General features: G+C 45.5%; 1 protein-coding gene across 1 annotated transcript; it reads left to right on the top strand.

The window, feature by feature from the left end:
- Positions 1–732: 732 nt before the first annotated feature.
- Positions 733–7111, top strand: PNP (purine nucleoside phosphorylase). The gene is made up of 6 exons (XM_082385896.1): positions 733–892; positions 2704–2873; positions 5118–5221; positions 5422–5597; positions 5711–5901; positions 6464–7111. The coding sequence occupies exons 1-6, from the start codon at positions 882–884 to the stop codon at positions 6679–6681; spliced, it is 870 nt and encodes a 289-aa protein (XP_082242022.1). The 5' UTR covers positions 733–881; the 3' UTR covers positions 6682–7111.
- Positions 7112–11735: the final 4624 nt, after the last annotated feature.

Genomic DNA, 11735 nt, shown 5'->3' with positions numbered 1-11735 from the left:
TTTCTTATTTATATAACAATTTTTTTAGATATCCATAATAATGAGTAAAGAATGTATGGAAGTAAGTATTCTATGAATAACTTATAATTTGGGGAATACTGGGGAAATTCCTGGAAATTCCTATTTCTCATTCCCAAATCCCAAAGCTTAATATCTATAGGGAATTTGGAAACACCTGGAGAAGGGGATTTGCTGCATCCTCCTGCGAGGATCCTGGGATTCTTACCCGCAGAAATTTTTCTTCTCCTCATCTGGGCCTGGATTTAGACCCCTTATATGTTCTCCCATATCCTGTAACCTCCAGAGAAGCATTATTGCTAGAGTCGACCCTTTTTCCTTTGCCCAGGAAGCAACTCAGACACAGGCTCACTTAAGTTTATTCTGGGTTTGCACCACGTAAGGTTTAAATTTTTCTCTTTTCAAATCTCTCATGATTTGCTGTGGACACAACCAGGAATGGGGTTGCAGGTAGATGGTTCGGGGGCTCTCCTCCCGACTTCTACCCTCTTCCCTCATAGGCTTCCGTGCCGGAAACTCCGGAACTGCAGTTAGAAATGGGTGCAGAGGCGAAATGCTGGGTGCTCCTACCCCTCCCCCGCGGTGGGTAGGGTGAGGGTCGAGAAAGGTACTGCAGCTGGGAAGACCTCAGATTAGGTTTACACCCTAGCCTCCGGCGATTGAGTCTGGGCGTGTCACCATGGAGACGGGGCCAGCCGCGTACTCGCCTGCCATTGGCTGGGACTCCGGAGCTGGGGATATAAGCCAGCGCGGTGTGAACAATGCGCTGTGTGGATCGTACCCGGTGACTGGCGGTAGCTCCACTCAGTGGAGTAGGTCTGAGCGGAGAAGGGCAAACTGATCGAGAGGGCGTCGGCGGGACCATGGCCAACGGGTGAGGCGGGCACCAGGCCCAGGGAACCCCGGAGGCCTCTGGGGAGGGGAAATGGCTGTCATCGAGAACTGGAAACCCAGCACTCTGGGCCCCGAGGGGGCGAGGAGAGGGAGCGAGTGCCCCGGGGATGCAGAGAGGCCTGGCTCGGAGCCCAGCGTCAGGGGCAAGGCAGCAAGAGCAGTGGGGCGGCCAGCGCTGGCAGGGGCGCGCGCGGGAATCGAGCAGGGGTGGCGCCACCAGAGCAGGAAGGGGACAGGTTAGTAGACCGTAGACTACTCGCAAAAGGAGCCGGTGTGTGTGTGTGTGTGCACACGTGCACGCACGCGTTGCGATGTGAGTGTAGAGGGAGCGTACTCCCCCACCCACATACAGGGAAGAGGTCTTTTCAACCCACGCGCTCGTCACAGATTCCCATTCTAGAGTCTAGGTAAAGCCCTGAGGTACTTTTGGCGCCCATATCTAGAGTTCCTCCTTCAGAAGAGAGATTGCTCACGTCCCTCGACAACGCCTCTCTTTCCTCCAAGGTGGAGGTTCAATTAAGTTGGGGATGTCGTCTCCAAGGAGAGAAGGAAATTCTTATTCACTGAACTGAGCAACAGATCCTGCCTACTCCCCCCACTTCACCTTTGAAAACCCTTATTTCGGCTTTGGTCCTTGAAATCCCAGCCCAAGTCTCCAGCAATAGGGATCACAGTGGTTTTTGGGTGCCCAGGGATTCAGGGCATTCTTGGGAGACTGATGGCCAATGAGGAAGTCCTGTAAGCTGTGGCTAGATGTGCTGGGTGGCCAGGGCTTCACACATATTTCATTTCCTTGGCACCTCTTGGGGATGCTATTTGATTAACTTTTACCATCTCACTGCTTCTCTCTTCATCATTCTATGACCCCGGTTCTATTGCCCCGACCCGGTCCCTTACCCAGCTACTTTCCTGAGGGTAGCCCGGTGTATTGTAAAGGCAGCACTTTTGGAGAAAGAGGTTTCCTCTGGAGGCTTGGTTAGTTGTGTTCAGCTCTGTCACACCTCAGTCGTCGTTTCCTCCCCTGCTCCGTCCCTTCTCCTTGTTTTTTCCAGATAGGTATGAGAGAATTGGACTGGAATTGTGAGAAAAATTCCCAGTTGATTCTTGGGGATGTCTGGGTTCTGCGTAAGTGTATGCCTTTAGGTCTCTGAAGGGCAAAGGACCTTGGACCTTGATAAAGAGAAGGAAAGATGGGAGAAGGCAGGGAGGAAACACGGACAGGGGGGGGAAAGCTGTAAAAGAGGTTCAAGTGCTGTGGACCTGAACCATGATTTATGGAGTCAAAGGTCTTTGGAGCTTGTTAGTAAATTTTTAATTCATTTTCAAACTGAGCCTATACATTCCCTTGCTTTACATTAGAGGAAAGAATTTGAAGCACAAGTTACTTACCTAAAAAAGACAAAATTGGGACTAGAATCCCTGTTGAGTTCTGCTTCCTCAAGACCAGGATTCTGAAACCTGGTTTTTGAATCAGAATTCAAAAACTGAGGCACTTTTGTAAGAAATAGAGATTCTGGGGCCTCTCCGCATTCTGTAGGGGTGGGCTCCAGAGACTATTTTTCACAAGCTGCTGCTGAGAAACTTATGCAGTCAGTTCTGCTCCAGCTGTTGACAACCAAAATTGTGGCCCGGGTTTGCTTTTTTGTGCAGTACCTTGTCTAGCTTCTTGGCCAACTTCTCTGTCCCCTGTCACCTTGGTACCTCAGCCAGCCTTTCTACACTGAAGGTCATTAGTTTATGATACCCTTGGGATGGAAGTGAAACTCACCTTGGTTTTCCTTTTTTTCCTAGATTCACGTATGAAGATTATCAGAACACTGCAAAATGGCTTTTGTCTCACACCAAACACCGACCTCAAGTGGCGGTGATCTGTGGTTCTGGGTTAGGAGGTCTGAGTGACAAATTAACTCAGGCCCAGATCTTTGACTACAGTGAAATACCGAACTTTCCCAAAAGTACAGGTGCTGGCAAGGGGGAGTAGGGATAGGACTGGGGGATATTGATGGGATTCTGATGGGAGGGCAGTGCTTCTACACCCTGGCTATCCTCTATAGCATTTGACTAGAGACAACTGTTGTAACAGAGGGAAAAACCTACCAAGAATCAGAATGACTTTAGAAGGAAATTCCCCCAGTAGAAATGTTTTAGTAGGGCATGTTTATGTCAATTGTACTGTATGATGACATATTTCCTGTGCTTTAATGACTCAGCTCCTTAAAGCTCTACAACACTTGCCCTGCACATTCTTTCCCCATACACACCATGGTCACCACATCCTCACACACCTCTCTCATTTCTTTCAGTCTGTAGCCTAAGTGGAAAGAGCAGTGCCTGTAAGCTCCCAGACAAAGTCAGGCCTTCCCTGTCCCATGTGTTCCTGCCATTCCCAATCTCCCCAGCTCTAGCTCCAGTCCTAGGGTAAGGCACACACTGGTGCACAGCAACAAATGAACACACAGACTGCCATGTTCTTGCAGACAAATACCCAGGTGATACATGAATACACAAGACTTGATTCACACTGACCCTTTGGAGGGGGAAAGGGTACCCCCTATGCACAGTGGAGTTCTGAGGATAGTGTATCCAGCATCCTAATAGCGGCCAAAAGCTCTAAGGCTGGGCTTCCGTGGTGGCCCAGTGGCTAAGACTCCACACTGCCACTGCAAGGGCGTGGGTTCATTCCCTGGTCGGGGAAGTTCCGCATGCTGAGGATGAGGCTTAGGGAAGGGCCAGGTGAAATAGGGCAAAGTAAAGGACAAGGGTAGTTTATTTGATTTACTTATTAATTTCTCAGATAACTAACTTCTGTTGGTTTATTTATTAATTTTTCAGATTCTACATTCCCTGGAGAGTTGAGTTTTAACAGATATTTTTCATGCCCTTTGGAGCAAGACTGGGAGACCGGAGCAGGGAGGTGGGGATGGGGTTGGAGAAGGAAATATTAAAAAGTGAGAGAGGGGAGTGCAAAGTTTTCTAAGAGAGATAGTAGTGACGCTGGCTCCACCTGCCACTCCTACCCGCAGTGAGAAGGGCACTGCACTAAGTAAATGGATTAATTTTTTAAAACTTTATCAATTTACTTTTTATACTTTATTTGGGTTTCCCTAACTGTGTCACCTCTGCTCTACTACTGGTAATTTTTTTTTTTAATAAATTTATTTTACTTATTTATTTATTGGCTGTGTCAGGTCTTCGTTGCTGCACGCGGGCTTCTCATTGCGGTGGCTTCTCTTGTTGCGGAGCACGGGCTCTAGGCGTGCGGGCTTCAGTAGTTGTGGCATGCGGGCTCTAGAGCGCAGGCTCAGTAGTTGTGGCGCATGGGCTTAGCTGCTCCGTGGCATGTGGGATCTTCCCAGACCAGGGCTTGAACCCATGTGCCCTGCATTAGCAGGCGGATTCTTAACCACTGCGCCACCAGTGAAGCCCGGTAATTTTTGTATAAGCGCCTCAATCTCTGAGTATCCCTCAACTCTCCCTGTTTGTTTTGGTCCCTCTCCCAGACCATCCATTCTCTAAGGGATAGGTTGGCCATGTCCGTTAAAGGAGAAATGTTAGATGAGAGAAATGGTAATAATGGTTACTATGTCTGTGTGGAGAGTTATCTTTGCACTCCCATGGCCCTGCATGCCCCGTTCAGGACACGTATTCCCACAGGACTGTTTTGTGGGTCACAAAGGAGACTTGTATGGGTCCAACCTCAGCCCCTTTCCCTGTTCCTAGCCTCCTTAGGAAGCTAGAATATACCATGAGCTCCCTCTCAGGAGGGAGGAAGCATATAGTTTAGTTAGGGTAATAAGGATACAGATTTTGAGAGTTTTGGAAATTTTGGAAAAGAGGTCTATAATTACGACACTCACTGCATTCATTATTACTCACTTATTCTATTTTTTATTATTTTATTCTCTTGCAGTATGGCTTTCTCATTCTTTTGAAATTTCTTCAAAAAGAAACTGATGTGTGTTCACATTGAACATCTTCACCCCCATAGCTCTAATCTCAGGATGTACTTATATCTAAGTTTATGATTAATTTCTGTCTCCCCCACCAGACTTAAACTTTCTGAGAGTGGAGATGATAATGTTTTCTTTTGATTAATTATACCCTCACTTATTGAGCACAGTGAGTTGGCTCAGAGGAGGTACTCAATGGATATGTGTTGTATGAAAGCATCTGTCCATTCATTTCCCTTTCTTTTTTGTATACAGTGCCAGGTCATGCTGGTCGACTGGTGTTTGGGATCTTGAATGGCAGAGGCTGTGTGATGATGCAGGGCAGGTTCCACATGTATGAAGGCTACCCGCTCTGGAAGGTAAATCAGGGACACAAACTTGATCGGGTCTGGACAAAGGGGGAGAGAGCTCTCCTATTTTACTACCTAACTACCCAGGCAAGTTAGATTTTTGGTCCCCTTCTTTCTAGTCTTTTATGCTGTATATCATGTTTATCTGCATGGGTGGATGGGTGACATTTTAAAGAACACTCTCTGATCTTTTATCTTCTGCTTCTAAGGTGACATTCCCAGTGAGGGTTTTCCAGCTTCTGGGTGTGGACACCCTAGTGGTCACCAATGCAGCTGGAGGGCTCAACCCCAGGTTTGAGGTTGGAGATATCATGCTGATCCGCGATCACATCAATCTACCTGGTTTCTGCGGTGAGAACCCTCTCAGAGGGCCCAATGATGAAAGGTAGCTATCCTGCTCCTTTTTGTATAGATGGGTAGGCTCTAAGGACTTGTCTGGGAGTTGGGAGACAGCTTACTCTATTCCATTAACCTGAGATAATCCAACCTGTGCCCTAGGTTTGGAGTTCGTTTCCCTGCCATGTCTGATGCCTATGACCGGGATATGAGGCAGAAGGCTCACAGTATCTGGAAACAAATGGGAGAGCAGAGAGAGTTACAGGAAGGAACCTATGTGATGGTGGCAGGCCCCACCTTTGAGACTGTGGCAGAGTGTCGTCTGCTGCAGAAGCTGGGGGCAGATGCTGTTGGTGAGGAGGGGAACTTGGCTGGAGGCTTGAAGAGGGAGGGTTCTGGTAAAATAAGATGGAAGAGAGAAAAAGATTGTAGACCTAGATGATAAACTGAAAGAGGGCCTGACTTAAGGGAAGATTGAATTAAACTGACTTGAAAGGTGGTGGGAGGTTTGCATTGTAGCATCAACTCACCACCCACCACCAAGGGCTCTAACCACTGTAATGCTAATGACCGGTCCATAATTTGATGACTGTTTCTGATTATTTTAACAAATATCATTATAGCCACCTTCTCTACCCTTTGGCTGGAAGATAGAATTGCATCATTAGAACTGACTTTAAAATGACCGCAAACAGAGAGAAATTTCTATTTATAAGAGATGTGCAAGGCCCTCTGAGGCCCGACTCTTTTAGGCAATGCAGAACACCCTAAGCTTGACACTAATTTAGCTGCTTCTTTGGATGTTTTCTTGATGCTGAATTGTCAACGAGGTGATTAATGGAGGTGAGGCTAAAGGGTGAGGAAAAGAGTCATTTGCGGATCCTGACAGTTGGTTTCCCTCTTTCTCCACATCAGGCATGAGCACAGTACCAGAAGTTATAGTTGCAAGGCACTGTGGTCTTCGAGTCTTTGGCTTCTCTCTCATCACTAACAAGGTCATCTGGGATTATGAAAGCCAGGAGAAGGCCAATCACAAGGAAGTACTAGATGCCGGGAAGCAAGCTGCGCAGAAATTGGAGCAATTTGTCTCCATTCTTATGGCTAGCATTCCACTGCCTGACAATGCCAGTTAACCAGCCCTGGAGTGGTCTGGCATCTCCCTTCTGGGATCCAAGGAGCTGCTACCTACTTTGGCCTCTTGCTGGAGTCACGTGCCTCTGCCCTTAGGTAGTGACAGAAAGGAGTGTCACCTGCCCTACTTCTCCCATCAGACCTTTCTGGTACAGAGTGCTCTTCTGCTCAGTTGTCATCACAAAATGATTTCCACCCCTATTCCTCTTCAAGAGCCCAAGCGCTACCACACGTCCAAGGATTTGCCCAGGATTTCACTTGGGGCTGTCCAACTCAGCCTAGTAGCTACTGCTAGCTTTTTGAGATGATCCTGTCACATTCCTGGGGGTTTAGCTCTGCTCCTCAAAGCACTGGAGACCACACAAGGAACAGCCTATTCCTTTTGGAGTTTTATACTATCATACTTTGAGAATAAAGAGAAAGATGAAATAATTTCTGCATTTTTGTGTAATTTGGGATAAGGGTGGGGCACAGGCCAAGACTGGCATGAAACCAATCATGAGACCACATGTCTTGTGGTTTGACTCTCTGCCTCTCAGACAGCTAAGAATTGAGGTAGATGGTATGCGAATGCAGGAAAGGATGGAAGAAAAGCAAAGAGGTGAAAGACAGTGTTAGAAGATAAGGAAGGACTATACATGATGGCCACTTCCCTCAGATCAGTCTTGCCTCTGTCCCTTTGCTTTCTGGTTGTTTCTCTCTCTGTCGGCTCTCATGAGTATCTGAATTCGTTTACTGATCTCAGCTTATGTTCCATAGTTGCCACATCCTTGGTAAGCCCTAATTGTATTTCCTGTTGGTTTCCTTCGGTTCCCCCCACCCCTAACCTCTGCCATAGTTCGTGACAGCCATACATTCTGTCACTCCATTCCGACAGTGCAGTGGCAAATACCCCTTTCTCTGCTGCCGGCAGCTCCACTGCTCATTAGCGTCCTGCCAGCCCCTGTGAAGTTGACTCATACTCTAGCCTCTTCTCTTGGAGCACTTCCTTGCCTCCTATTGCTTTCTTCCTGGGTGTTAGTTTTCCTTTTCACCGTTCTTGGTCAGAACCTCCCTGGGACAGGAGCCTAGGCATTACCTTTTGTTGGCCCACTGCACTGTTTGCGCTTATCAACTTGCATTCAGCTGCTGGCACGTTTGAAAATCATACTATCCCCACCCCCTCAGGCCTGTTTGCCTTTTGACAGCGGGTAGAGCTGGATGACTCCAACAGTGGTAACATCTCAGTTAGTAGTAGTATAACACGGAAGAGGCATTTTGGCAGGAAAGCTTTCGAAAACTTTCAAATCATCCTTTGTTTGCTACCTGACCTACCTAGCTGAGCCCAGCACAAAGAAAAAGTATCCTGGAGTGGCCCTGTAACTACTCTTCTTTTCATCCGTTCTTTGTACCTTCATCCACCTCTAAAACCCTACCTGGCAATCTGCTAGGGTCTGTCATTTGTCTCTGAGAGAGCTGGTGTAGAGGGAAGGACTGTGCATCCTTTAGATACATACACACAACAGTAACTTATGCATCTGATGAGATGCTTATAGACATTTTTTTAAATTTATTTTTTTAATTGAAATAGAGTTGATGTACAATATTCTATGTTATAGATGTACAATATAGTGATTTACAGTTACATTTCTTTTTAATCAAGTTATTGAATATTTCTGTATAACACTCTTAGCCTAAGAAAATGTTAAACTGAGAATATAAGAATGGTCTTTTCCTCTTAAGGCCGCTACAGTCTTAACACATACACATTTGTAAAGCTATTAACTGTTCATATAAGGCAGTATAAAATAGGTACAAGTCACATATTCTGTGAGTCCAAAGGACGAACTGATTATAAGTATACACTGGACTTTGAGATTGGTTATCGAGAGAAAGGTTGTTTAACTTTGAGCTTAGTCTTCAAGGATGAAAGGGAGGAAGGATTTCACATCAGGGTGAGCCGAAGCACAGAGCAATGTTTGTGGGTCATTGTCACAACAGGTGTGACTAGAACAGAAGACATGGAGACATAGCAGATGGGTACTTGGGGGTTAGAGGAGGACTGCATTTGCTGCTTGGCTTTCTTACCCTGGATCTGCCTCTTGGTGAGATGGATCAGGAATCAGAATTGTGTCATCTGAAAAATATGTCCCAGAGAGACTTGAGTGGAATATTTAAGGGCATTTCTAGCTGTTTAGATTTAGAAAGTGTCATGTATTTCATAATAGAATACTAGATTAATGAAGAAGATTATGCATTTGATGTCCTAATTCAAGAGTCTAAGTCCTTAGATCTAAGCACAAAAATTAGGACTCAGCTACTTTATACAAGTATATATTACTAATTCATGTTAGGGCATTAAATATACCCCCATGGTGACAGAAAACAAAATTATATATTCTTTATAGTACAAAGTAAGCTATGACAAGGAAAGTAGCTAGAGGCAAGTAATAGTCATTTTTTAAAAAATATTTATTTATTTGGCTGCTCTGAGTCTTAGTTGCGGCACACGGGATCTTTAGTTATGATGTGCGGGATCTCTAGCTACGGCATGCAGGATCTAGTTCCCTGACCAGGTAGCGAACCGGGCCCCCTGCATTGGGAGCATGGAGTCTTAACCACTGGACCACGAAGGAAGTCCCTAGTCATTTAATTATAGATAATAATTATTAATTCTAAATTCACTAGAATTCTACGTTCAAGGTGGGTATGGGCTGGGGAGGAAAAACATGACCACAAAGTGTCTTCAATATTTTTAAAAAACAACTTTACTGAGATATAATTCACATAAAATGAAATTCACCCATTTAAAGTGTGTAATTCAAAAATTTTTAGTATGTTCACAGATAAGTACAATCAATCGTCATCAGAGTCAATTTTAGAACACTTCCATCACCTCCAAAGGCAACCTGTACCTTTTAGCTGTCACTCTGCACTCCACCCCCACTCCCACCCTCCCTGGCCCCAAACAACCACTAATCTACTTTCTGCTCTGTAGAGTGAACTATTTTGGACTTTCATATGAATAGAATCATATATGGAATCATGTGGACTTTGTGACTGGCTTCTTTCACTTAGCATAATGTTTTCAAGATTCACCTAAGTTGTAACGTTTATCAGTACTTCCTTCCTTTTTATAACGAAATAACATTCCCTTGTATGGCTACACCACATTTGGTTTATCAAGTATTTTCAGTTTCAAAATGCCAACCAACCTAGCCCAAAATGAATGTATCAATTGAGGTGAGCAAAAGAATAAAAACACAAAGTCAGGGAGATAGATCTCGGGGGGCCACCTAGAGAAGGGTAGTTCTCAAAAAAAAACCTCTCCAGAGAGGCCTACAGAATGCCTAAAAAATGGGTTCAGTTTCTTGAGCCTCATCCTATGTGTCAAAACACACCCCATCAAGTCAGGTTCTCTTCCCTGACCCTATCATGGTCATCTTTACCTACATCAGTAATGTTACTAGGACTTCCCTGGTAGCACAGTGGTTAAGAATCCGCCTGCTAATGCAGGGGACACAGGTTCAAGCCCTGGTCCAGGAAGATCTCACATGCCGCAGAGCAACTAAGCCTGTGTGCCACAACTACTGAGTCTGCGCTCAAGGACCCCTGGGCCACAACTACTGAGCTCACGTGCCACAATTACTGAAGCCTATGCACCTAGAGCCTGTGCTCCGTAACAAGAGAAGCCACCACGATGAGAAGCCTGCGCACCGCAACGAAAAGTAGCCTCCGCTCACTGCAACTAGAGAAAGCCCACGCACAGCAACACAGACCCAACACAGCCAAAAATAAATAAATAAATTTATTTAAAAAAAAAATAATGTTACTAATCATGTATTTTGTATAGAACATTGTCTTAAAAACCATAATATAAATTGGTAATAAGACAAAGTGCTTGCAGTCTAGACAGGGGACAGGATATATGCATGAAAAAGGAAAAACAAGGTTGAATTAGTGGTACCCTCTATGCCTACTTTTAGTCTTTTTGTGTGTTGTATTGTCATTGTTTAGAAAAATTGTTTTTGAAAGAGGAATACAATAATGTGTGAAAAGTAGTATATGCTAAGTGCCAATGATAATGTGCTACAGAGGATGGGGAGTGGGTAAAGGATTGGTAGGACTCAAGTTAGACTTTATAGGAAAGAGAGGTGAGAAGCATATAGCTGAAAGCACTACATGCAGGCCAATTCAGGAATGTCTAATTTAACAGACTGGAAAGGTTAAAATGAAGAAATCATGAATGCGAGCAGTTGGAGATAAGGTGGAGAGGGGCTAGATTGTTTAGAGCTCTGATCTCAGGCTAAGGAGTACGAACCTTATTCTCTAGGCAAATGGCCAGCCATTGAAGGCTTTTTAACTAAGGACTAATGGGAAAATCACACTGTAGTATTTTGATGGACTAAAGCCTAACCAGAAGGAGGGAGGCTTTCGACTTCTCCGGTGCTGCAGTGGTTAAGGATCCACCTGCCGGGCTTCCCTGGTGGCGCAGTGGTTGAGAATCTGCCTGCTAATGCAGAGGACACGGGTTCGAGCCCTGGTCTGGGAAGATCCCACATGCTGCAGAGCAACTAGGCCCGTGAGCCACAACTACTGAGCCTGTGCGTCTGGAGCCTGTGCCCCGCAACAAGAGAGGCCACGATAGTGAGAGGCCCGCACACCACAATGAAGAGTGGCCCCCGCTTGCCACAACTAGAGAAAGCCCTCGCACAGAAACGAAGACCCAACACAGCCAAAAATAAATAAATAATAAAAATAAGTAAATTAAAAAAAAAAAAAAAAGAATCCACCTGCCAATGCAGGGGACACGGGTTCGAGCCCTGGTCCGGGAAGATCCCACATGCTGCAGAACAACTAAGCCCGTGCGCCACAACTACTGAGCCCGCATGCTACAACTACTGAAGCCCGTGAACCTAGAGCCTGTGCTCCGCAACAAGAGAAGCCACCGCAATGAGAAACCCGTGCACCGCAATGAAGAGTAACCCCCATTCGCCACAACTAGAGAAAGCACGCACGCAGCAACTGAGACCCAACGCAGCCAAAAATATATAAATAAATTAATTAATTAAAAAAA

This window comes from Balaenoptera borealis (assembly GCF_965194805.1).
Source record: "Balaenoptera borealis genome assembly, chromosome: 3".
In the NCBI taxonomy this organism is placed as follows: Eukaryota; Metazoa; Chordata; class Mammalia; order Artiodactyla; family Balaenopteridae; genus Balaenoptera; species Balaenoptera borealis.
Note: the sequence above shows the minus strand (reverse complement) of the source record. Positions and strands in the feature narration are given on the sequence as shown.